Source organism: Ctenopharyngodon idella, chromosome 12 (assembly GCF_019924925.1).
Source record: "Ctenopharyngodon idella isolate HZGC_01 chromosome 12, HZGC01, whole genome shotgun sequence".
NCBI lineage: Eukaryota > Metazoa > Chordata > Actinopteri > Cypriniformes > Xenocyprididae > Ctenopharyngodon > Ctenopharyngodon idella.
The window spans coordinates 23,983,872-24,011,112 of NC_067231.1; the positions used below are offsets into that span (position 1 = coordinate 23,983,872).

The 27,241-nt window shown below is 37.4% G+C and overlaps 1 protein-coding gene and 1 long non-coding RNA gene across 2 annotated transcripts in view; both read left to right on the plus strand.

The window, feature by feature from the left end:
• Positions 1-27,241, plus strand: part of LOC127523517 (protoheme IX farnesyltransferase, mitochondrial) — a 42,078-nt gene extending 14,837 nt beyond the window's left edge. The window contains exons 5-7 of the mRNA XM_051914284.1: positions 16,278-16,348; positions 22,959-23,191; positions 25,911-27,241. Of these exons, the coding sequence (XP_051770244.1) occupies positions 16,278-16,348; positions 22,959-23,191; positions 25,911-26,335 (729 nt within the window). The 3' untranslated portion in view covers positions 26,336-27,241. The remainder of the gene's footprint in view (positions 1-16,277; positions 16,349-22,958; positions 23,192-25,910) is intronic.
• LOC127523519 (uncharacterized) lies at positions 23,212-25,164 on the plus strand. The gene is made up of 2 exons (XR_007932889.1): positions 23,212-23,841; positions 23,978-25,164. It is a non-coding gene; the product is annotated as an uncharacterized LOC127523519 (long non-coding RNA).

The window sequence follows — 27,241 nt, forward strand, 5'->3', positions numbered from 1 at the left end:
TCCCCAAAAAGCACATGAATAAAATATCATGTAATGTTACAGATCACGCCTTGGCAATATCGACATTGCACGTCATGCGTACTGCAGCTTGTTTATTGTGGGTTAGGGGTTGCTTAAAGGTCTTGCAGATGCCAAATGAATGCCATGTCACGGTAATACGAATTAATTTAGGTCTTCAGAATCACACAGTTTTTCTTTTGGAAAGGATAATCTGCTCTACTGCTGTTGATATTCCTTGACCTTATTTGAAGTCTAAAGTTGTGGTCAGGCCAAAAAAATGATACATTTTTTCCTTTGGCTTGTATTGTGCAATAACTATTGCCTTTCACCTTCAGGCATGTTACATTTATACAGGGTTTGTCTTGCATTCTGATGAAGTGCTAGTCATAGTGGGTTTTGTTGTCTTGAGCAATGGACAATTTGTGGTCCTTTTGGTCAGCCTTGGGCTACTGTGTATTTATTCAGACTTTCAAGCGTTCGTGGGTTCGCTGGTGCTCTTGTGGTTTATGTCTTTTCTCATGGTCCTTGTGTTTGTGGTTTGGGCATTCACCCTTGTGAGTCTTGTTTGCATGTCTGAGGCTTCATTGACTTCACATGTCACCAGCCACACAGGTAGAGTCAAAACCAGACGGGATCTTGACAAAGGAAAGACAAAAAACCTTCCCCAGGGGTTTCGCTCCTTGAGGTGGAGCCGTGCATCGTCGGCGTGTTTGATCAAAGGGGTTTTCACACAGCGCCGGCAACCTCGCACGCGAGATGTCTCACCCCGCTCTCATCGCTTTATCATCCTTTTATTTACCACAATCCTCTCAGAAGAGTACACATCAACACAGAGGAGAGCTTGGCAGGCGGATCATGTACATGTTATCAGAGGTTACAGGTCTAGACATGGTGCTGCTATTGCATGGTCTTTGTTGACCAATTAATCACCATTCAGTGGATCTCAGTAAATTCGGTGGAAACTCCCACGTAAGGCAGTCTCTGGTGATTAGGAATACCACAAATGCGGAGGCAGATCCTTGGGCAAATTTGTTATGCAATTCTTGATGCTACACTAAAGGTTCCAAAAGAGTGTTTTTGTAGCGATGCCATAGAAGCACCATTCTTTTCTCCAAAGAGCGTTTCAGTGAAAAGCTCCACGGATGTTAAAGGTTCTTCATGCAACCATAGATGCCTATAAAAAAAGATCAACTCCTCATCATCCTTGATTGTGTTTTGTACTTTTGAGGCTAAAGTTCATGAATGCTATATGTCATAATAACATTTCAGTTTAGTTCCCTCTTAGACTCCCTCTTTTCAATGTTTCCTAGCACATTCATTGACATTTTCGGGTGAATAATTCAGTGCAAATGCTCAATGTTAATAGCACACACTCATGTTGGATAATGAAGACACACATGCACATACACAATCATTTCTAATTATATATTTGATCACTTTTCTTTTAAATATTCTTTTTTCCAAATTGGGTAAGAAGATACAGCCATCAATCCCCTCTGCATCTTTGTATGCCTGGTTGACAAGATTTGGATGTTGAAACCCCCTCAAAACCATCTCTGCCTGTATGAACTACATCTTCTTTGTGGACTAGTAGAAGAGCAGATAGTGGACATGTCTAAATTAGCTGCTGCTATTTTCGTGATTTCCATTTGGTTCCAATGTTCTTGCTTAGAACAAAATGATTTTAAAAAGTAGGTGTTTCATTTGTAGTCCGCATGCTGGTCTGAGCACCTAAACAACATTGTAATTTAATGTAATAGTGGGCAGCGAAAAGATTGGAGGAAATTGAAATTAAGGGTAGTGACGTCTGTCATTTGAGGAATAATGTAATCTTAGCAGTCATTTTCTTGTTTACATCAGTGGAGCGTTTATATGATTTGAATATACTAGTGTTCTTGGTGTGAGAGGTTTATTAATGAAATTGTTACCTGTCTTTTCTGATAAACATTATTCAAAGTGATATAAGATTATCAGCAGGCAATGTAGACTTTTTAGGGTGTAAACATAATGCATGCATTTAGTGCTTCAGTATTTAATTTTTATGATAATATAACTGTTTTTCTTTGTCTCAACAGGGATGTAAGGTTGTTTACACATTTGTGTTACTATGTATTGCGCACAGTACTTTTTAGCAGTATTGTCTGCCAAATCTAGTGACCTTCAGAGATTTTTTATTTTTTTTTTTTTTTACCCATTTCAAAGGAGTTCTAGTTAAAACTAGATGTTTACTAAGTCTACTTTTATTTGAACCCAGATGGAGGGAGCAGCCAACAGCATTAGGAACACTTTGCTTAGTACTGGGATGCGTAACTAATTAACAAAAGCAGCCCTGTTAGCATCATGCTCATAAGCTAGTGTTGAATGCTAATTTTAACTTGCAAGAGTTGGTTGCATGCAGAGAACTGCCAATGCCACAAAATTGCAATGTAATGACGACTAGGCATCTCCAAAGTGTGGGATTGAACCTTGCCCCATTAGCAAAACCTAAGATTGATGTCAGTAGAACTGTTAAAGGGATTGTTATGCCCCAATTGAACTGCTAAAAGTCAATTGAAATTTTGCAATATTTGTCTTGACTTATAACAACTCATCCAAGTGTCATGGTGGCATTAGTGTGCATAGCAGGAGTAGTTTTGTTTGGTCTAAAAAACCTGATTAAAAACAATTACCTTTAAGAATATTATATTTGTTCATTATTAATGGCTGCCTTTTACTGTACTTTTTGCACTTTTTTTCAGCATATTGAAGAGTTTTTGTGAGCTTTTTAAAATGATTCTGTTCTTGAAGTCTAAGGTGGCAGCCAGCTTACATTTGGTCATTGCACACTTTGTTGTCAGTTACAGTTGCTGGTTTGTTGTTTTGCACACTCCTTTACAAAAGCAAGCTTTTTGAATAATTGTGGCTCTCAACTTAAAGGAGTAGAGTTCCTGCTCATCTTCTTGACCCTTTCTTGGTAGCAAACCACTGAGTTATCCTGCTTCAAACAACACTTGACTTGTTTTAAATGTGGAACATCCTTTAAACCCATTTTGCAAATGCACACTTTTAGGGTTTGAATTGATCAAAAGCCACCTGAATGTGATTCAGTCTCCCTCATCAGCTTGACATCCGCTGTTAAAGCTCACTTTGGTTCTTTGTGCAGGTGATTTGTTGACATCCAATGTTTTGTCACGAGACTGTGTCACTTTTGACTGTCTTGAGTGGTATAATTGTTGATTACTGTCCGTGTAAGTGGCTTAAAAGGTGTGGTAGCGATTTTTCAGCGGAAGTGGCCATTGCTAGACTGTGTTTTTAGTGCATGACTCACCTGCGGGCCTGTCTTTGTGGTGATACAAGCTCTGAGTCAATGTCTGTTTCTCACATGCCACTCTGAGCTATTATTAGCTGAGGGGAAAAAGCTTTTTAATAGAAACAAGGAAATATGTCACATTCAATGTACACACAGATAGCTAGGTATTTACTACTCAACATTCCTTCTTGACCATCTTAAAATATATATGTACTCAGTTATTAAAGAGGTTATTAGACTCCAGAGTTTAAGTCTGAAGTCTTGAATGTTTCAATATTTACAATGTCCAATTGTCAGTCTTGTTATAAATGATATCTTTTTCAGGCTGGTTCAGTTAATGTGTAGTATGTGCAATAGTTGTCATTATCAAAAAGATGGTTTTAACTGAAAAGGAGGAATTTTAGTCCTACAGCTGCCATATTGAGTGTTACAATTCTCCAATAAATCTTTCTGCAATTAAACCATCTCTTCCTCCTTTTCTAACTGTTATTAAAGCTTTAAAATACACTTCTTTTTCTTCTTCTTCTTCTTCTTCTTCTTCTTATTATTATTTATTTTTAATTCAGATTGCTTCTATATTCTTAGTGGACTTTATATGCAACTAGACTGTTCTCTTATCTAGAGATTTGAAAGGAAATCCCCTCAAGAATTTTTTCTCATCTCTTGCTCTCTTTTTTCAGCTCTTTGCTAACTTGTGCATGTGCTAATTCCTTCCTGTGATCTTTGCATACGCTACTTCGCGAAGCTTCATTGGGATTAATGCATGACAGTGAGCAGGATCGGCTTCATCTCACTGCGTTTGGAGGACGTTTTTTCCAACTACATGTCAAATGCAGATGTATTCGCCCTCTTTAGTGTGATGCATTGGCTGTTGCATTTTTCCTTCCTCATGTCCTTCATTTGAAGTAAAGGCAGTGTTCTTGTATTTATCATCTTTCTGCATCTTATTCACAGATGACACTTAAGAACTTAACAGCATTTACCATATTTTCCTTTTTCATGTTTTATATCTAAGAATTCATTTGGCAACTGTTTCTTTGAGTTTAATTCTTTGAAATCCTTCCACCACTTTCTTCGTTCCAAAGCCGAGAGGCTTCAGAGTGCCGAGCCATTTCTTTTATTTGCTCGTTTTGAAGGATTTTCTGTCTTTTATCTGTTGTTTCACTTAATCCAGGGAACACAAAAGCACTATAACAGCCAGCTGTCACTGGTTTCAGGACGTTGCTCTCATTACAGGCAGGTGATGAAAGCGTTTTCGGGTTTCTCCATCCATCGAGGGGATCGGCCATGCTGTGCTTTTCCTCACATCTCTGGAATCTTCCCAGTGGCACTTCTTCAACACATTCCTCATTGATTTCATGACAGTGGTGTACTATAAAAAAACAGCCTGTTTGATGAATATTAGATCATTACATCAGGGCTACAAGGCTGGAATCAAAGTCCAGGTTTGTAGTTTGCATCAATTGGATAACCATCGTGAATGAAGTCTCTTTTTGGGCATGTTCTGCAACACACCAAATTGAGATTATGACGCCTGTTCTGCTTATGATTTGCAGATTAACCATATCCTGTGTGTGGCTGAGCTTTTGAGGTTTATGGAGCATAAATTCCAGTTCCTTTACCACTAGACCTATTAATTGAGTCCCAAAATAAGCCTCAAAGGTGGCCAACCTCAGAACGCGTGGGTGATACACAATGCCACCAAGCATCCTGGCAGCTGATTTCTTTCATACACCATATTGACCATTGCCATTTTTCATGCCTTTTTTGATTCTTACTGTCCACTGTCCTATAGCTGGTTCCGTTTCCTTCCATTGTTCCAGAGTGAAGCATCATTCTGTCATCCCTGCTAATCTGCTTTCTCTCTGACAGGAACCATTTTGCTGCTTTTAATGGCGACAGATGGTTGACGACTTACTCAGAGGACTTGACAGCAGAGCTAACAGCCTGACATTGCTTTCGACAAGCCTGACTAGGGGATGAGAAGAAGAGCGGAAAGGGTCTTGAGGGCCGAAGGCATGAAGCGAGAGCAGACAGAGGTTGACAGGAACTTTGCACGTAGTCAAGCTCTTCAAAACCATCCTGCTTCCATCTGTTAGTATAGTAGGCACTGTTCTTCAGGCATGAATAATTCAAACGCTTCTCCAGTGGTGCCTTGATGGTTTCAGAATTGGTCCGAATAGATGAGCGCCCTTTTTCTTTTTCATGTTTTTGTTTTTTTTATATACAGAGGTTAATCTGAGGCACCCATTAAAACAAGACTTGCATCTTTAACTCAGTCCATGCCCCATCTGTCAGAAGCCTTCGGGCTAATAACAGGGTTGGTTTCCATGGATGCTGCTGCTCGGCACCCTGTCATATGGGTTTGAAAAACCACAATTAGTGTCTGCTTTGTAATTACCAACTTTAATGTTGGAGAGGATGGCGATCAAATCCAAGTTTGTTGGAGCTAGAGCCCTTCAGACAATCTTCCATGTCTAAACCTCCAGTATCTTATATATATCCTTGGTACAGACCAGTTTTGACAGAATACATATGTTCTTCTCTCATTATTTGGTCTTCAGCATGTTCTTGTCTTCTTGCAGTGTCTACATGCATTAAATCGGATTGGAATGGCAGTCTTGAGCAGCTCAGCTGTCATCTTATCCCAGCAAATTACAGTGTAACTAGTAAATTCAGTGGGCTGGATATCTTGGATACTAGTGATTCACAATGTATTGGTCAGATATATTGATAAATCAAAGTTGCATTATATATTTATATAATTTTATTTTAATTTATTGCTCAATAACAATATTGGTGCATCTTCTATTTATTTATTTATTTATTAAAATAAATTTAATTTATTTTTTAATTATACCTAAACTCATTTTTAGCATTTAAAATGATTGATCATAGTTTTTTGTATGTTTTTTTTTTTTTGTTTGTTTTTTTTTGTTTTTTCTTTGAAAAAATAGGAAATCTTCATCTTATTCTTATTGGTTTTTACCATATTTTTAATATTGGCGCATCCTCATTAGATACCTTCGCCAGGGATTATTTTAGAAGTTTAAAACTCTAAATCAACTCTAATCAATAGCTGTTCTTGTCTGCAATCAACTCATTCCTTCATCTTCCCTTCTTGGTGTCCTTTCTAAATTTTGAAGACAGACAGAAGTGTAGGGATGTGAAAAGGAGTCCTAATTATGGAATGCAAACACTGTTTGGGGTCTCGGTGTTCATGGCAGCCTGTGGTTTCACAAAGATAGATGCAGTTTCAGCAGAGAAAACAGATCTTGTGACCTATGTCCAGACATGTCTAAGTGCTTACCGCAAACTGCTGATAAAGAAAAGAGAATAAAACAGGCAGATTAGAAATTGAAAAGAGTTTCTATAGGTGAAATGGCACTAGGAATGTGTGTATGCTTTGCGTGTTATGCCTGTATATCTGTCTTGCACAAAAACTCTTCTCCTCAAAATCTTAACATCCCTGCCTCATGGATCATGGAGATAGGAGAGGGTGCTGACATGAACATTTTGATAAGAAAACCACTTCTTTCAGACGTCCATTGTTGAGATGGCTTAATGAAGAATGTTTAGCCTTGTGTCACATCTTTGTCAAGTTGGTATGTTAAAAGTTCAAGTAAACTGTGTCTATCTGAAGTGAGCCAGCCTCTTAAGAAGTAAACTTAGACGTCCGTTGGCAAGAATGTTTGGATGAAAAGTGCATTTTCGCCACAGGTTGTTGATGGCGACAAATTCAACACAATGGAATTGAGGCGGTAGGAAATGGAGTTCAACCTCTATAAAGATATAAACTATAGGTCTGTATGTAAACACTTAGTAAGCAAGCATTTTAGGGTCGTGCATTTGCGAGGCCGCTTTTCACATGTGCCTTCTGCTGTCACACACAGCTGGAGGCACCAGATATAATCTAAACACACACTCATGCGTTCTTGTATAAACACATGCTTACTTGACATCCATACAGATGCTGATATTAAACGACTCAGTTGCACAAACAGTTCATGGTCTTAATGGTAATCTGGGAATGTCATCATTTAATCTTAACCAATATATCACAGGTAAAATACACGTATGGCTAGCCGGACCTATCAAAGCGAAACATGGCCTTTTGGCGCATTAAGTATGTTTGCGTCCTTAGCAAAAATAAGTGTATGACTCAAATGTGTCTTTGTTTAGTTTGCCAGAGACTTAAATTGTGCTTTGATTATTGGGGTCATGATAAATGAGGGTTCTTAGTAGAAAGCTCTGTTCATAAACATGCCTACGCATGGCTGTTACTTCAGGGAAGTTTCTTCATTTAACATCATGAACAAGGAACTTGGCGTAACTCTCAAATATTGCTCAAATCACCAAATTTAAAAAGGCTGCCTAAAATTTTTTTTAGCCCAGTTATTATTTTGATTGTTCCTTATGTGCCAGATCTTTTGAAGAAAGGCTTGTTTTGGCTTGGTTTTAAATGACTTGATTAACTTATAATTGCCTCATTTTTTTTCAGGGAGGTCTTGTTGTTTTTGTTGTAGCACAAAATACAAGACCAATAATGAAATTGTTTAAATTTCAATCCATCACAGTTGTCTTATTTCACCGCAACCAGTATCATCAGCCATTCGAGCTCTTTCTCTGTAACTTGAAGCCCCATCACAGTAGGAGGCACTGTGGTGTGGGATCACGACGGCGAACTACGGGCTCACCTTAGTGATGGTCTGGGTTATGTGAACTGACATTGGGCCAAAGATGATGAACTAGCTCGTCATTCCCACAGGAGATTCTCGGCTTAGCCTCCGTCTCCAACTCCCAACCGACCTAGACAGCGCTCATCCATCTTATGTCATCGCCATGAAATACCTTTTAATGTTGTCGTAATAACTGGAACGAACGTTGCAAAAACATCTGGAACCAAGCCAAGATGATTTGGAAAAAGAAGGGCTACAGTGCAGACCATGTCACTTTTCTTGGGTGTGAGTTGCTAACATGACCAAAACACAAGTCTTTATCGTTCGATTAAACTGATGATGCATAGATTTCCATATGCTATTTTATCCTTTCTTCTTCAGGACCTCATCCCTAAGCATTCCCAGCCTCCCTATCCTATTTTGCCCGCTGGCAAAAGAACTAAATACATTGATTTGCACTGAGGCAGCGCTAGTGTAGAGCAGAACATTCATAATTGGCTGATTAGCATGTGGACAGTTTAGCACTCAACTCTGCTTTGCACAGGCCATTAATCAAGTCTGTCGCTGTGCCAGCTGACTTACTGCCAGGTTCCTTGCAGTGCTCCAAGCTGGAGAGGCCAAATGATCACAGCTTGGATACCAGGCTGGAAGAGAAGGACCTGCATCCTTGCTCTTGTGTGGGGGGAGCAGGGAGTAGGGATATTAAATAGGGCTCAGGATGAGCCTAGACTCAATAGACTGCAAAGTTGCATTGCTAGATATCTGAATCTAGAGGATTGTCAACTTCATTGGCATGCATGCATCCAACTACTTTTCAGTTCAAACTTAAATTAAGTCATTTTAAAATTAAAATTGGTCATGTTTACTTTATTAATAAATGTTTATTCTGTTAGTGTGATGATTTTTCTTTGCACTTTATCTGCCAATATTATTATTATTATTTTTTTTAATTTATTGGTATCAGTCAGGATATTGGATATAAAAATATAAAAATATACATGCTCATTTCCACTATTATTTTTACATTTATATTGTCTCATCATCTAGCACTCTTTAAAAAAAAAAAACACTAATAATTTAATACCACTGTTAATTGTAATCTTTTGCAGATCTCAAAATGAAAATCTGTCATTATAATGTTGTAATGCATAAATTCACTTGAGGCATTTAAAATTAATTTATTTTAGTGTTTTATTATTATTATTATTATTATTATTATTATTATTTTACATAAGATAATACAGAATTTTAATTATTGGCCATTTATTAGTTATTGCAAAATAAAATAATTATCCAAATATGTCAAATCTGAATATCATAGCTCAACTACGCAAAAATCTGTTATTGCTCTTTTTTTTTTTTTTTTAACTGTGAATGTTAATGTAACAGTTGACCTTGTCATGATTTGGTTATGAAACACAATTTAAGATTGTCAAAATGTGTTTCCATTAGTTTTATATTCATATTGAGATCCTCATAAATATGTTTGTGATCCTCATAAGTTTGAGTAGTGAAGCAATTGTTCGCACTGGCAGAGGTTTGTAGTGACAGTATTCTTTGCCTTGCTATAGATTAACACAAAAATATGTCTAATATCTGCTTGACGATTAAAAAATTGTTGACACCGAGGCATCATGAACATCCCTGTCTGTAGGATTGGTAAATGTGATTTCACCAAGTACAACGTTCCTGGATCTATATCTTTGTTGATCCTTTAACAACATTCTAATCAGCCTATCAGATTTGAGAGAAAGTTTACAGTTTGTCAAGTTTAGGCTTACAACCAGGGTTAGGTGCTTCTACATCAGTGTTATTCACCTAAAATTTCACTGATTTTAGGGATAAATTATGGGTAGCGTTAGGTTTAAAGGTGGGGATAGGATTAGGATGAAATTTTCAGACAGTAATGTTGTTCCAGAATCATCAGATCAAATATGTTGGTCCAGGAACATGTCTGTCTTGGCAAAATCAGGGTGACCCTGTAGGATTCATCCATTTACATCCTTTCTTGTGATGTGTCAGGAAGGTAAGATTGAACGAAGCCCATGCAACTGATTTGTTGAATAATTGTAATCATGAATGAAGAATTCAGAGGTCTTTTCTGTTGGAGATGATGCTTTTTGCCTACCAACTTTTGTTCTCCTTCACTGAATTTCACAAAAACAAGGAAATACAGTTCATAATTGTTATTCAGTAGACTGTGATCCAGTCTTGCACCTTTTAAAGCATAATCTTAGTGCAGGCACTCTGTATAATTACTGTATGGCTGAGCATAGTGGTCTGGCGAACAGTTTCTGCTGGGCCACGGCAAAATTCACGTAGCTCGGGTTGAACTTGAACCTCAATGATTCAGCGGACTGCTGTCACTAAAGAGGAATTTCTCTTTCATAAGCTCTTGAGATAATAGGCAGCTGATGATTTCTGCTGCTGTTCTTTAGAAATTTGTCAGGTAATTTTGTTAAATCGATGGAGTATTACCTCTTCAACTCCTGAACTCTGGTTCTGCACCTGGACTTTGACAGCATGAGGAATTATCTTTGAATGCATGTACTTACAATGTACACAGCGCTGATTGAGAATCTGGATTGTACTTTTTGTTTGCAAAGGTGGAGGAAAAAAGTTGAAGTTGCTGAGTTAGGTGTTTGAGCAGGTGGTGTTTACTTTGACCAATTTCTACTGATCAACGCCGACATCTTTCTCATATACAGCAGCTGTGTTGTAAATGTGTATTTACTTGGGCTCCATGCACATGCATTTCTCTCCGTGAGAATATTTAGGCTGACTTTTGTGTGTTTGTTTGCATGTTTATGTAAGTGTGTTTGTCCTCGGATGCACCTCCCTTCAGTAAACACTTGTCACTGTTACAGTAAGTTTCTCATCAGCGTTAGTTAGTACGGTCTCATAGTTCAGGCAGCGTTTGTTTGCTGTGCGTGTCATTTTGTCCAGCCATGCTGCTGCAGTCACAGCGCTTTTCACTGTGAGTGAACCCAGAACCCCGTCACTGCGAGTACAGTGAACTCTGCAGTATCACTCTTGTGCTGATGTAGCATTTTTATAAATATACTGAGACTCTGTGGTGTTGATAAGAACGGAATGAGGATTAAAGGGTTAGTTCACCCAAAAATGAAATTTCTGTCATTAATTACTCCCCCTCATGTCGTTCTAAACCCGCAAGACCTTCGTTCATCTTCGGAACACAAATTAAGAGATTTTTTTTAATTTATTTTTTTTAATCTCAAATAGAAAGCAACAAAATTACCACATTCAAGGTCCAGAGAAGTAGTAAAGACATCGTTAAAATAGTCAACATGACTGCAGTGGTTCAACCTTAATGTTATGAAGCCATGAGAATACTTTTTGTGTGCAAAAACAAAACAACAATAACGACTGTATTCAGTCTTCTCTGTCAGACTCCTACGCAGTTGATGCAATGAACGCAGTGCAGAGCTTCCATGTTTACGTCCGAAGTCCGACTCATTATTGGCCGGCTCCTGCATCAGCATCACATGCATGCGTCGTGCTGCTCACGTGTACAGCGTCGGCCAATAATGAGCCAGTGTTTGGGGTCAAACACAGAAGCTCTGCGCTGTGTCAACTGCATAGGCTCGCATTGACTATTTTAACGATGTCTTTACTACTTCTCTGGACCTTGAATGTGGTAATTTCATTGCTTTCTATGGGAGATAAACAAAAAACCTCTCGGATTTCATCAAAAATATCTTAATTTGAGTTCCGAAGATGAACGAAGGTCTTGCGGGTTTGGAACGTCATGAGGATGAGTATAGAAACGACAGAAATTTCATTTTTGGGTGAACTAACCCCTTAAATGCAACGGTTCCTTTATACACACACGCAATGCAATGGAATATTGCTGTAACATATCACTTTGCAGTAGAGACTAACTATTTGGTCTTCTTAGTTTGGACGCACCTTATGCATTCAGCAAAAAATTCACTTCTTATATTTTGAATCAAGATATGAGACCACTATAAGGGTTTCTGTGATACTGTCAATATTGTAAATGATACTGAAATATTTCTGTACTTGGATGTCCTATCGCTCAAAAACTTGTTAGACTAAATTAACATTTTCAGGTTTTATAAGCAGAATTTGGCAGCCTCTGCCATGGTCAGGCCTCTGATCACATAGTCAGAAAACGTTGCCTGGACTTTGACATTAGTTCCCTGCCCTCTGCCTTCCTCCCTCTTTTATCCACTTCTTTGACCTCTCATATGGCCTTCTTGTCCAAAGAATCATTGATTGGTGGTGCTTTCCCTGGCAGCCTATCTGCTCTATACTGACACTGCAAATTCTCACTCACTTTATTTATTTATTTTACTTTTTTTAAACGTTTTTCCACATTTTATATTTATTTTTTCTTAATTTAATTTGCATGTATTTTTTTAAATTATATTTTTAAATGTTACCCAAATATACACTACCCTTCAAATGTTTGAGGACAGTAGGATTAAAAAAACATAATACTTTTATTCACAAGGGCAAATTAAATTGATCAAAAGTGACAGTAAAGTTATTTAAAATGTTTTAAGCGATTTCTATTTAAAAAAAAAATGCTGTTCTTTTGAACTTTCTATTCATCAAAGAGTCCTAAAAAAACATGGTTTTCATAAAAATATTAAGCAGCACAACTGTTTTCAACTTTGATAAGAACTGTTTCTTGAGCACTAAACCAACATATTAGAATGATTTCTGAAGGATCATGTGACACTGAAGATGTAATGATGCTGAAAAATTCAGCTTTGTCATCACAAGACTAATTTATATTTTATATATTATATTTTATATATATTTGAAATATATTCAAATAGAGAAGTTATTTTTACATTTTAGTTTAGTCTTTTTATTTTACATTGTAATAATATTTAACACTTTTACTGTTTTTACTTAAACAATAAAATAATCTTATATATCAGGGCTCCAGACTGCGCCTAAAACGGTCGCATTTGCGACTAAAAATATTAATTTGCGAGTGATATTTTTGCTGAGATCGCCTTTGGCGACCAAACAAATTCACACGTTATGACTGTATAATTTGCAGTTATTTGCGTGTTCTGTGACCAGTAGCCTATCACATCATTTGTTGTTTTGACATAATTAAATGAGATGCTGCGTGTGAAAGTTTCACTGGGTTAAAGCGCCAAAATATGAACTGGTAGGGGAAAATATCACACACCAAACAGACGCCAAAGAACTATCGCTGATGAAAGCTGACTATGTTGTCGCCTCGCATCGGTGCAAAAAACTGCATTTGAACACACCGTTCTGCTCCTGCGTAAAGGAGATGGGGGCGATGGGGGTATTAAGTGAAAATAGTGACATTCATTTCCCAGAAAAATCAGAGATGATAAGATTAAAATGCTGAAACTGTAAAGGGGAGATATATAAACACAACAGGAAAAAAATTAAGTTCCTTGTTGTTTGGTTCTTAAAAAAAATTTTTGGCGCCTGTTTTTTTCCCCCTATAGGAGCCAATGGCTCCTTAATGAATTTTTTTGTCTGGAGCCCTGCATATTCAGGAACTTGGATATGGAGATGTGACAGCCCGTAATCTTATGCACTTCATATTCATTTACACTTGTACTCACTTTCCTTTTTAAAAAGCGTGATCTTCACCAACAATAAAAGTACTGAAGCAGAAGTGGCAGAGGTCTTGGGGTGTTGAACCAGATGATGTACCAGTCTGAGAGGGGAAAATGTATAAAGATAGACTGAAATAAGACAATTCCAGAGAACTAAGTGGTTCTGACAAGCACCGAAAACATCTTGAACACTCAAAACCCTGGTTGCTTTTTCATTGTCGCAGAATACGTTTTGTCGGTCTGCTTACTCTTATGATTGCTCCAAAGCAAGTCTTCAGTCCCAGGCCACATTTATACTGACTATTGGGAGTATTTTATTGTAAACTTTGTCCTTTTGCAGGTTAACAAGACATTTGAAATCTCACAGGTCTAAAATGTGCAGTCGTAGCCAAGATACACTCCGCAACAATCGTGTTAGCATCCGGCTAATACTTCGGAGACTATTCCAGCACCAGAAATTCGCTCCAGTTCTCTCTGTGGCGACCATCTGACGCACTTCCTGACCCAGGAAATAGAATTAACACCTCGGCCCTAAAACTGCAGGGACCTGAGCTACAGGTCACATCTGTGCACTGCCCCATCCGGCATCTCGAGTGCAATAACACTAACGGCCGAGAGAATAAATTTGAGACTCAGCAGACCCTCCACTCAACTTTATACAACACACTTTGGGCTTCAACTTCCTCTGCACTGTATCAGGCTACTTTATCACTTTGGATGACATTGGTCCGAGTTTGAAAATGCTGCCAAAAATAGCTGAAACAAAATGAAATAGCATCAATCTTCCATGATGGCTTTTAGACACGTTTGTCACCGAGTTCGTTTTTTTACCTCCTTGAGATGTTTTATTGACCTGTCTTTTTGTCGTACATTAGTCTAAATATGAGGTTCTTTTGTTTTTTTGTCCTTATGCTTATGTTAAGATGCCTGCTGGGAAGTATCATGTAATTGATGGATGTTGTTATTTGTTGCAAATAGCACTAGCAGGGTTCCTCTTTAAACTCGAGGGGACGCTTAGAAAGGCCAAACAGACACGCACCGTCACAGACAATATGTATTTCCCCCCGTTGTCCTCCACAGTGGTACGGTCCCGTCCTCTAAGGTATCTAACAAAATATAAATGTATTCTGCGTGAAATGTATTACCTACCACAAGAACATTTTTAAGCGTGGACTCTTTTCCGATGTCAAATGGACAGTAAATTAAGAGAGGAAAAGAGAAATGGATTATCTGTTTATTAGTTATTTTATGGGGGCCATATTTTAGGAGAAATGGATCCTGAAATTCTTCAGTTGAAAAGTGAGCTATCTGTTTTCTTCATTAGGTGCATGTGCTGTCTCTCACAGACTGAATAACCGGTTCCTGGGTTTAAACGCCCCATGTGTTTGTGTTTTAGTCTCACATTGTAGATTCCCCGAGGTGACTTTTGTACAGACTCCCCAGCAGAAAGCCATAAAACACAATTTTTTTTTTTTTTACCTTAATCGTCCCCGTTGCACCTAAGCAACCTCTGTCGTTCTGTCTCAAACACATGCGTTCATATCGATCCATCTAAGGGTTTGAATTTCATGCGTGAGTTTGGATATCTTGAGCAGATGTTTCAGAGAAATTCTTTCAGAAATGTGTTTGAGGTTTTTGAGAGAAAAGTGCGAACAATTATTGGCTGTGCTGATACTACAGCAGTGTGATTGAGAATGTGATTTATTTATTTTTTACAATACTTCATTTTTTTTTTTTTTTTTTTACAATACCATTCCATTTCAAAAGTTAGGGGTCAGTAAGATAAGATATTAATACTTTTATTCAGCAAGCATAAAAAACTGAAGACTTATATTTAAAATAAATGCTGTTCTTTTGAACTTCGTTCATCAAAGATTCATCAGAAAACGTATCACTGTTTCAACAAAAAATATTAAGCAGCACAACTTTTTTCAACATTGATAATAAGTAGTAATGTTTCTTGAGCAGCAAATCAGCATCTTAGAACGATTTCTGAAGGATCATGTGACACTAAAGACCGGAGTAACGATGCTGAAAATTCAGCTTTGTCATCACAGGAATAAATTACAATTTAAAAACAATTAAAACTGGAAACAGTTATTTTAAATCGTAATAATATTTCACAATATTTCCGCTTCACTGTGTTTTTAATCACATAAATGCAGCCTTGGTGAGAATAAGAAAGTTCCTTCAAAAACATTTAAAAAATAATTCCGAAAATTTGAATGGTAGTGTATACGGTGTTTTTCTCTGCCAAAGTTTAAAAGAAATGTAATACTATCGCTATGTAATATTTGATATCTGTATATTGTGTGTCTTTAGTGTAATGTGATGGAGAGAATGCAACTCAACTTTTTTTTCTCTCTGTCTTCTGTATTGGACTGCAGTGTTTTGTGTAATTAATGTTTGAGGTCATACTGAACTTGGATTCAAATAGAAATAATCAAGTGTGTGTGTGTCGTAATAATACCCCAGTACATTTCACCATATCACAAAAATATTAATGTGTAAAAAAATACTAAAAATATTGTTTCTTCTGTCTAAGGTGTGTTAGAATGACTGTTTAATTTAGCCTGGAAAGGATCTGGATTGGAAAAGAGAGGCGATATGCACATTTACATTTAAGATTGTTCGTATGTGTTCAAGGGAGTTTTTGTGCTGTTAATGTACCTTTTATATATTAATTTCATTCTTTTTTTCCTCCAACAGTACTTCGAGGTGCCCTTTGACTCAAACATGAATCGTACCAAAAACAGACCTCTGGTCAGAGGACAGATCAGGTAAGACCGTTCAACACCTGTATCTCACTCTTGGGCAGTTTTAAAAATTAGTGAGCATCATACCTAGACTGCATTTTCGGGCTTTGTATGTAGATTCAAACATGCTTGTGTTTTCCAAAAATGTTGTTTAGGTAGGCAGCTCACTCAGTTTTGAAACACATCCTAGATGTGTGTAAAGAGCCACTGCAGAATAAAGTGGCTTCCTTACTTTCATTATGTACATCATTTGCTCTCTACATTGTTCTCATAGCCCAGTGTTTGTGTATAGCTGAGCCTGCTGTATCAGAAACTATACGCCATTGTCTAATATCTAGCGCTGGCCAGCCGCTTGCGCACCTGTCCTGTGTAACCTGATCCAGGTGTGTGTAGGTGTGCCTCTCTGTTCTTCCCGTCTCACTCCACTGCTGACAAAGGATGGTCCAGTATGGTCATCCATCCACCAACAGACTAGTCGTATAGTGAGGTTGACTAATTTATTTTTGTTTTAGCTTTGGGAGCTTTAAAGTGGAGGCATTTACAGTTGCAACTTCTTCATGCTGTTAGACTAGCATGCTAAACTCTTTCAGAGAAGTTGTTTTTTCTTCATTAGACAGATTGGTATTAGGCTAAAAGACAATGATAGAGTGCTGCACTGATGACATTTTTGTAGGCCAATCCGGAGATTAGCTACTTGTTAGCAACCACCTTTATAAAAACAAGTAAAAGCTTTATAAAATCACAAGAGGGCATCACTGATGTATTTTATGTCATAGAATAAAACGTGAAAATATCTTGAGCTTGTGTTCACCTCAGACCATTTTTTAGGCATTTAACCAAAAACCTATTCAAAAAAAACATTGACTCATTGAAAAGTGCTAAAATGCTAACTTGTTTCCAGGGTTTTGCCTACATGAATATGTCATCCCTGCAGTACTCACTCTATGGGGCACCTTGCAGACTGGACTCGAACCTGCATAGCCCCATAGCACAACATCTGGAACAGCTGCGCTATAGCTCTGATTAAAGGGGACCTATAATGCCCCTTTTACAAGATGTTATAAGTCTCTGGTGTCTCCAGCATGTGTCCGTGAAGTTTTAGCTCAAAATACCCTGCAGATCATTTATTTTAGCTTGTCAAATTTTTACCCTATTTGGGTGTGAGCAAAAACATGCTGTTTTTGTGTGTCTCTTTAAATGCAAATGAGCTGCTACTTACAGCCCACTTTCCAGAAGAGGGCGGAGCTTTAACAGCTCCTGCTTCGGTTGCTCAACAATAACAAAGGTGGAGAATCTCACGCAGCCCAACATGGCCTCGCCCCTTTTGTTGTGTGTTTCCGGGAGTAGGGTTTATGTAAATTTTGGGGTTTGTAATGTCACCAACCCTGGAAGCTTGTTGTAGTCCCTTCCAGCCGGTTGTTGTAGTTCTTAAAAAGCGATTTCTGTAAAAGAAAATATCTCCCTTTGCATTAAACTCTGAGCATTGTAACTACAGATGTTGTTTATGCAAAACAGCAATATTACACACTAACTGAAGTTAAAAATGTGAAATCATAATCAAGGACCCCTTTAAAATAGTCAATCAAGAAGCATTCTATGTCCATCTCAGGCATCTTTTCACGCGTTTTTGAGCACGATAACACACATTTGACAGCCATTACTACTTACTAATTGGGTGTGTTAGTGGAATTTAACTGAACAGGACCCCTGCCCTCTCTCACTCCCTCGAGGGTCACTTTCCAACAACAAAAGGGGCAGATCTGTTGACGTGAGGGTATAAGGAATGACTCGAGCAGTCACAGTAATCCAAACAGTCCAAACAAAACACCCCAGCTTATCCCGTTGTGGTGTGTGCATCTCAAACACACACTCACAGACGAAGACATCATAAGCGACGCTGCCCAGCTCCAGGATACATAAGAGGTTTTGTAATGTCACTATCAACTGTCAACTCATTCCGGCTCATTCCACACCCTAGTGTGCTTTTATTTTAGATTGCGAAAAGTATGGTATTGTGATGATCAAGGCAAACAGTTTGTTTCAAACTATACATCAGAAGAAAAGTTGTCTGAGGCAGAGCAGATTATTATAGTTTGATTAATAAACAAAATATATTTGTATAAATAATGTATGTATTTATAATATTTTTTTTATACATTTTAAATATTTAATAAATTAATATGTACCAATAAACCACAGTAAGCACAATAAGACTAGAAATCATGAAAAAAAGGTTTATTGGCAATTATTTATTATTTATGATAGTGACAGTCTGAGAGGTGACAAAGAATAAGTATTCGAGTGGAATAGTGTGCGTACCACTCACAATGCCACGTCTCCAAATTGCTTTTTTTTTTAAGCTGTTATTGTGTGATCTATGTTTGCAGGCTATTGTTATGTCATGCATTATCTTGGTTTGGAAAACGTATAGCTGTGCAATTGACTCCCTTTCAAACACAACATTCCTCAGCCTAAATCCAGGCTCGTTTCTAAAACCGTTTTGGAGCAGAAGATAAAGAGGTGAGCAGATAAATAGTGCTCTATTTCAAACTTCTGGAAACATCCCCCCAGAGCTGCTTAATTACTGTGCGATTTAACCTCGCAGTAGCACAGCACTAATTCAGCTGCGCTGTAGGAGGTCTATGCAGGTGGATTAAAGAGCAGCATTTATATGAAAGCAGATGAATGCGATTTGACATGCATCAAATGCACTATTTTTCTGTCACTCCAACAATGAAATTGCTTTCCTGAATGTTTACCATACATCACAGATCCAGACTAACTGTCAGTGACGGGAGGAATTCATCTTTTGTGCATCGTAACTACTTATCTTCACCTGACACCTTTGTAGACACTCTAGACCTGAACACAAATGCACAGCATGCCAACAGTAGAGTGACCTACCAAAACGTGTCATTACACGCATTAGACGTGTCCTAGCGCAACCTGTTTATGCCCACACATCCATTCGTACATCTCTCAGTATGTTATTACGCAGACTTGAGATGACACTGTCCTCTTTGATGTTTGCGTGCGTGTGACTGTCACATTTTTATGATGTAAGCCTAAAGGCAGAGATGTGCGTGAGAGAAAGAAAAGCAGAATCTCAGAGCTGTGAATCCTTTCATTCTCAAGATCGCTGTGTGGAGTTTTTGTATGTTATTTTTAAAATTATTTATCAGAAGGCTTTTTTCATCTGCGCATATATATATATTGATTTCTCGATTTTAATCGATTCTCATTTCTACGAACCGATATCGATTCTTAAATCCCAAGAATCGATTAGTCTAGTCTGTTTTCAGTTGATGAATGAGCAGAATATGTAGCGCCTCACATCCAATAATCACAATAATCTTTGTGCTTTGTTACTTTTGATATGAAGCAAAGTCTCAGATTTCAAATGACGTCCATCTTATTATGAGATTCAAAAAATAAATACTGTTTTGGCGCTGTTTAATGTGGCGTGACAGATCACTTTAGCGCCTCAGTTAAAGAGAAGCAGCAGCACGGGGCGCATGTGAACATCCTCTCCTCCGCTTTAATACCAGTTACAGCACAAAATAAACTGACTAAACATCTGAAGGTATGTTAAAATATACAGTACAACTTACTGAAATCTGTCTCGTGTAATAGCTCAATCAGTGTTTCAACCTCGGAAAGACGTCAATAAAACGGTAAACAGTGTCACGTAACTTCACATTTACCTCAGAAAAACATATTCAGTGACCATAAACTCATTAGTCAACTAGAAAAGTGTACTCTAGAAAGCAACATTCTGATAAATATAGCTATGCACCGTTACATATTCATTATAATTTTTAATGTTCTTCAATATTTAATGCATGTTTGAATAAATTAGTTATGACAGCCGCGATTTATGTTTATATTTCAAAAAAACAAATTGGAGTAGAAATATGATTATGTAATTCTAGACTTTATAATAAAAACATCATTGAGTGTAATTTAAGTGTTTGTATATAAATAAGTTAATTTAACCTTCAATATTATTATAGTAGTACCAACTGACTTACATGTGTAGTTTACAGCATTAGTTGAGTTTTTTTGTTCCTCTAGAAAATTTGCCATGTACTGTAACTGAAATACTACATCCAAAATAATATATATATATATATATATATATATATATATATATATATATATATATATATATATATATATATATATATATATATATATATATATATATATATATATATATAATATTAAAACCAATCAAAAGTTTTTGAACTGTAAGATTTTTTTAAAATGTTTTCAAAAGAAGTCTCTTCTGCTCACCAAGGCTTAATTTATTTGATCCAAAATACAACAAAAACAGTAATATTGTGAAATATTTTTACTATTTATTATTTTTATTTTTTTAATTTAAAATAACTTTTCTATTTGAATACATTTTAAAATGCAATTTATTTCTGTGTTGGTAAAGCTGAATTTTCAGCATTATTACTCCAGTCTCCAGTGTCACATGATCCTTCAGAAATCATTCTAATATGATGATTTGCTGCTCAAGAAACATTTATTATCAATGTTGAAAACAGTTTTGTACAGTTTTTTTTATTTTTATTTGATGAATAGAAAGTTCAAAAGAACAGCATTTAAGTTATTTTAAATTGTAAACATATTTAACAATATTACTGTTTTGCTGTATTTTGGATCAAATAAATGAAGCCTTGGTGAGCAGAAGAGACTTCTTTTAAAAAAGTTTTTTAAAAATCTTACCGTTCAGAAACTTTTGACTGGTATGGCACACAAGTTCACTCAAAATGTCAGTTCTGAAAATCATTTACTCACCCTCATGACGTGCGTGACTTTTTTTTTTTCTTTTGACAAGCAGATATGCTGAATGCTTGCACTATTTCCACAAAATGAAAATGGAAAGTGATTCAGACTGTGAAGCAACAAAAACAAAAAATGAAACGGATGTGCTACATTCCCAGTTTTCTGAAGCCATACAATACAGCAGCTTGCTTGATGAACGGACCGTAATTGACTTATTCACTTCAAATTTTTCCCTCTGTCATAGCATGTTTCTGTCAATAATGATTCAGTCACACTTTTATGGAACTTTAATGGTGTGTTTTGTGGAAAGCACTACCCATTTTTACTGAAATGCTTGTTGCACATAATAAAGGAAATGATACATTTGGGAATTTGTGTTTGAGTAATCAACTCTAGACTCAAGTGACTGATTTTTTTTCTACAGAAAGTTATTGTTGATGTCATGATTTAGGCCTTGTCTGGGATTCTTTTTGCATTCTTCTTGGGAAAACCTGCCATATATGAGACCATGGCGTCACATACATTGAATTATCAAGGCCTAACGGCTATTTCAATAACTCATGTACTTGTTTTAAGTAGCCCATCACATGAATAAAACCTTTGTAACACTAGATAAATTCAATAATGAACAAACTTGAAATATCTAGAATAGCACTTTTTATTCATGTAGTGTAGGAAATGCCAGTGGCTTTGCTCCTAACGTTAGTCAGCCTTATCCCTCAAACAACTGATCTCACCCGTTAACTTATGGGACTCATATAGATTTTAAAACCCTTCCACCACATAAAACAGCCATAACAATGATAATAACATTAAAATGGAATCTCCTGCTGTTGGGCGGAAAATTTGCCCTCTTTTCCTCTCTGCTTTGGTCTTTGTCTCAATATTCCTCTAATTTATGGAGCAGTTAGCTGTGAATTTGAACCAGACGCTTCTGCAGGATTGGAACTGACTGCTTTTAATAAACCTTAGAGGAAGTGGTTGTCCAATGGGGCACAGAGAATAGCGTCTGTGGCCAGGAGAGGTTTAATCTGTAGCAGAGACCCACAAGCCTTTGTTTTGATGTGACTCATAGAACCACACTAAAGTTTATCTCACAAACTGATGTTATACATGCACTTTATTACTGCTTCTTTTTCAGTTCACTCTATCTTTTTATGCATCAAAATATTTTTATTTTTTGATTTATCATTTCTTTTCTTTTGGTGGTTGTTTCAGATCTGTAAGCTAACATTATGTATGTTCTGCGCCAGTGCATGCTGGTTTATTTTAAAGGGTCATACATGAGGAATCAAATCATTCCTTGATATTTTGAAATAAAAAAGTTGTGTACTATGAAAACCAAAATTCTATTAAAACTTACTGACATCAGACAATATTAAAGGATTAGTTCACTTCAGAATTAAAATTTCCTGATAATTTACTAACCCCCATTTCCTCAAAAACCTTAATTTCTTTTCGACTGAAGAAAGAAAGACATAATCCTGGATGACATGGTAAATTATCAGGAAATTTTTATTCTGAAGTGAACTAATCTTTTAACACAGGGCTTCCTATTTTTACAGTCAACATGTTTTGCTGTTCACAAGCCATTTTACTTTGTAATCTGGCTCAAATTATGTGTCATACTTGTTGAATGTCCTGTTTCACTTGAAAATACAGCAGATCAAATTCTGTTTTGCTAAAACAATGCCTATAAATCGACTATTTGACACAAAAACCTTCGTTAAGAGTATAAGTGGACCTCAAGGAAAATAAAAGTATGATGTCTTTAAACCTTATTTAGGAATTGTATTTTGGTTGTTCTGAATTTGCCCTCCATCTCTGTTTCTCTCAGCCCTCTGCATGCCGTGTCATTCGCCCTGGCATGTGGGATCCCTGGTGTGACCTTGTTGACCCTGGGCGTGAATCCCTTGACGGGCTTCCTGGGCGCCCTGAACATCTTCCTGTACACATGCTGCTACACTCCTCTGAAACGCCTCAGCATCACCAACACCTGGGTGGGCGCCGTGGTGGGCGCCATCCCACCTGTAATGGGCTGGACAGCAGCAACCGGCTCTCTTGATCTAGGTACAAAGTCCTCTTACACGCATACAGTAGTGACTACAGTTCCTGCTGGAATGACTTGGATTAAGCAAATATACTTCCATTTAAATAGTCTTAGGGGAGACTATTTAAATGGAATAAATGGTCTCCCCTAAGACTATTTAAACAGAATAGGTTTGGTTTCACACTCAACCTGATTCTACCAAGCCCTGGTTCATTTGCGTTCATCTTATGTGCACAAATGTGCATGGCGCACGATAGAAAACAGGACGCGGGTCAATATATTGTGTTTTTTATTAATTTGGAGAGAGAGCGGTTAATCAGGTGCACCATCATGTGGTCGGATCATTTTGTTCTCTTAACTGTTGTCACTGCCGTATTATCAACATGTCTAATTGTTTGCTAACATTTTTATTCTAAACAGTGATTTCTCGATTTAAAAATAATAAAATCGTGGCAAAACATTAAATTCAAATTAATAATAAAAAAAATTAAAAATCAGAAAAATCTCCCAGCCCTAGTTTCAGTGCAACCAAACTCATTTTTGGCTGAACTATTCATTTAAGCTTAACACTCACTGATTCTCATAGACCTTTTTTGACCTTTTTAGACCTCTAGAGCTGTAGAGTTCTCTTCATAGCACCATATATGGCACTCTGGGCATGAACGATATTGTGAGTGTTATTGTATACCTTATCATGTGATATCTTCTCTATTGCCACAAAGCTAAATGTTAGTGTTTCAATAGGAACTTATTATCAGGCTCACATTGAGATGTGTCCTTGGTCTTAAATGCCTTCCTTGTTTCAGCGCTATCACAGTTCGAGGTTGTGTAGCCATTCCAGAGAAGTGAAACTTCATGTTCCAGATGGCACTTCTGACTTTTACTGACTTCTCTCCCAGACCCGAGGTCCCTGTCCACTTATGAGTGTTGTAGTTACATATACATCCAGCATCCTGTGTCCCCCCCCCCCCCAAATACGTCTAGCACTTGGATCAAGTGTTTGTAGAAGACAGCAGGGGGCCTCTGGCCTGTTTTGCAAACTATTAAAAGTGTGTTGTTGTGGCAACCGTGAGATCTGTTTTCTCAGGAGCGAACGACTGAAGTGTTTGTATGCATAGTTTTGAGAACTCCATACGTCTCTTGTAGTAGTACCGTTTCAGTGCCGTTTCAAGCCTGTGAATGAGGATGTACAAACCTAAATATTGTTGTGACCCCATCTAGGGTGAGGCTGCGACATGAAATGAGTCGAAACAACTATGACTTCTTTCAATATTTTATTTATTTAATATTTTGGTTTATTTATTAGAACTGTCTCTCTGAGAAACTATCTTTAATATATTTAATATATTTAGTGGTAGTGTTAAAGAGGGACTAGTTGACCTCATTGATTAACTGGAGAACTTCTCAACCATCTTGACTGTATTAGGGCCCTATGAAATCCATTTTATTTTTCCCCAAATTATGTATTTTCCGTTTTAATTTTTCTAGATTCTGTTTTAATAGTTTAATTAAATTTTAATAATCAAATAAAAAATGTCTAATCAATTGAATTCATGAAACTTCAACAATTCAATAATTTATTAAAATTTTATCAATAATAGAGTCCTATATAAAACCCCCCAGTGTTGTCTGTTTTATTTTTTTCTGAATTTTGTATTTTATTTAATGCAAATTTTAACTTTAACATTTCATCTTTTTATATTGATCTTGTGTGATATTCCTTAAAACATCTTTTAATAAACTGTATTATTATTAGTTATTATTAGTTTGGAGCAGTACATTGTACTGTACAATAGAAATATATTTCTGGTATAATTTCATAAGTTTAACCAAACTTTTATTTTAGCAGGTTGTAGTGTGAAGACCTTTGATTTTCTGTGTGTATCTGATTTTATTAATGATTAATCGTGCAGCCCTAACTTTGATTTATTCATCCACATTTTGTCCAATTCTGTGACATTCTGCGTTATACAATAAATTGAATTTTTATGACAGGATTTCTCGATTCTGTCTCCATTTTTTTGCATTGCTGAAATAGGGCCCTACTGTATGAATAGTCTTTTTCTTTTTTCTCAAAGTTATAGCGTGATATTCATTTGTCATTTCTGCACCATTAGCGTCGCCAAACTGAATTGGAAAAGGTATTTTAACATTGTCAAAATTACATTAAGTACAGAAAAGTACAAAACTACCCCTCAAACACACACACCATTCTCATATTTGGAGTCTCTGGTGTCATTCCTGTTTTCTCAAAGCAATTTGTCAGGTTTTCTTGACCAGTTTCTTCCTTAAAATCCCCAGGTTTGAGAACGTTCAAAAACACGCAAAGCTTAAAAAGATGACCCAAGTCTTTGAGGTTTCTGTCATGTTGCCCTACGCTGTGTTTCCCAGAGGATTTAGCTACAAGTGTGTTTTCTAAGATCACACACACAAAGGCAGCCCTACGTGTCATGCTCCGCTGCCTCTGCACGGGCCGCTGTTTGTGCGGTGTCACCTTTCCACTCTGCCAGGTTCTGAATGCAGGTGGTGTTTGTTTCCTCCATAGTAGGATGTGAAGGAACTCAGAAGTCTTTTCAGTGATAGAACGGAGTGTTCTGTCGTTCTTTGACTTGTGTAGTCTCTCCCCGCACTCTCATTTCCTGCTTTCACACGTGCACTTCCTCCACCAATGGTGTTTAAATGATCTGGATGATCTTGTTTGTTTATTCACTTCTTCTCTTCCTCTCTCTGTTTCTCCAGGAGCACTCTTACTGGGAGGTTTCCTGTTCTCTTGGCAGTTTCCTCATTTTAATGCATTGAGCTGGAACCTGAGAGAGGACTACTCGCGCGGCGGATACCGAATGATGTCCGTCACCCATCCCGGCCTTTGTAAACGCGTGGCCCTCCGCCACAGCGTAGGCCTGATTGGCCTCTCAGCCTTGGGCCCCGTGCTGGACGTCACCACATGGACGTTCCCCTTAGTCTCCCTGCCGATTAACCTTTACATCAGCTTTCTGGCCATCAGATTCTATCGCCATGGCGACAGGCAGAACGCCCGCAAGCTGTTTTTCTGTAGTCTTTGGCACCTGCCCATGCTGCTGCTGCTGGCCCTCACCTGCAAGAAGAGCCGCGTGTCGCAGGACGAGGCAGCTGTAGCTCCCAGCACGCCGTCTCTGCCTCTGTAGAGCAAACACAATCCTCTGCCATATTCATACTGGCTAGAAAATTGCTGTCAGCCCCAAAATTAATTATCTTGGTGCTAAAAAGACACCAAAAGTTGTGTATCTTGGAGAGGGAAGTCATAGCCTCTTTCCATTGTTATAAAAGTTTCCTTCAGGGAAAAATAACATTGATGTATATGTAAATGCGCAGCAGTGATTTAAAAATCCCTGAACTCACTCAGGTAACTTGGACGCAAATCAATGTTATGTGTGTGTAAATACATGATATATTTATTTGACGCAGCTCCCCTGTTGTCTGTACACTCATAAACTGTAAGTTTCTGTAGACCGATTTGTCTATGTGCAAAATGGATAAGAGAAATTAAAGGATAAGGGAACCACAAATACATTTTGCCAAGAATTTGCAATTAACGTCGCCATTACTGTGGATATTTTGGGTCCATGCGGATAATGGAGAACGGTTTGTTTTAATGCACCTAGCAAGTAATTTCCAAGTTTCACCTCATCTAATTACTTGCTAAATGACTTGCTAAAAAACCACTGAGCCCTTGCTAGCCCAGAAGTCTTTATTCTACATAAAACTCTGTTCTTCTGAGTTTAGATGTTGAAAGGCTGATCGTTTTGGAGAGCTCTCGGGTATCAGCTCCATCAAAGATCCTTTATTATTTCAGAACTAGTTAAATAAACTCAGTTGAGCTCCCCAGAACTGAATTACTGTTGATTCATCACTGAATGTAACAGTGCAGAATATCTTTGACTGCAGCCTTGCATTGTTTGTTACTACGTTTGCTTGCTCAAAATGGCTACATTCAGCGCCTTCACTGTTTACCCACATCTGATCTCACTGTACCAATGACTTGTGTAAGACACAAAAAGAAAGTTCTTATTAATAAAATGTGCTGTGATCAA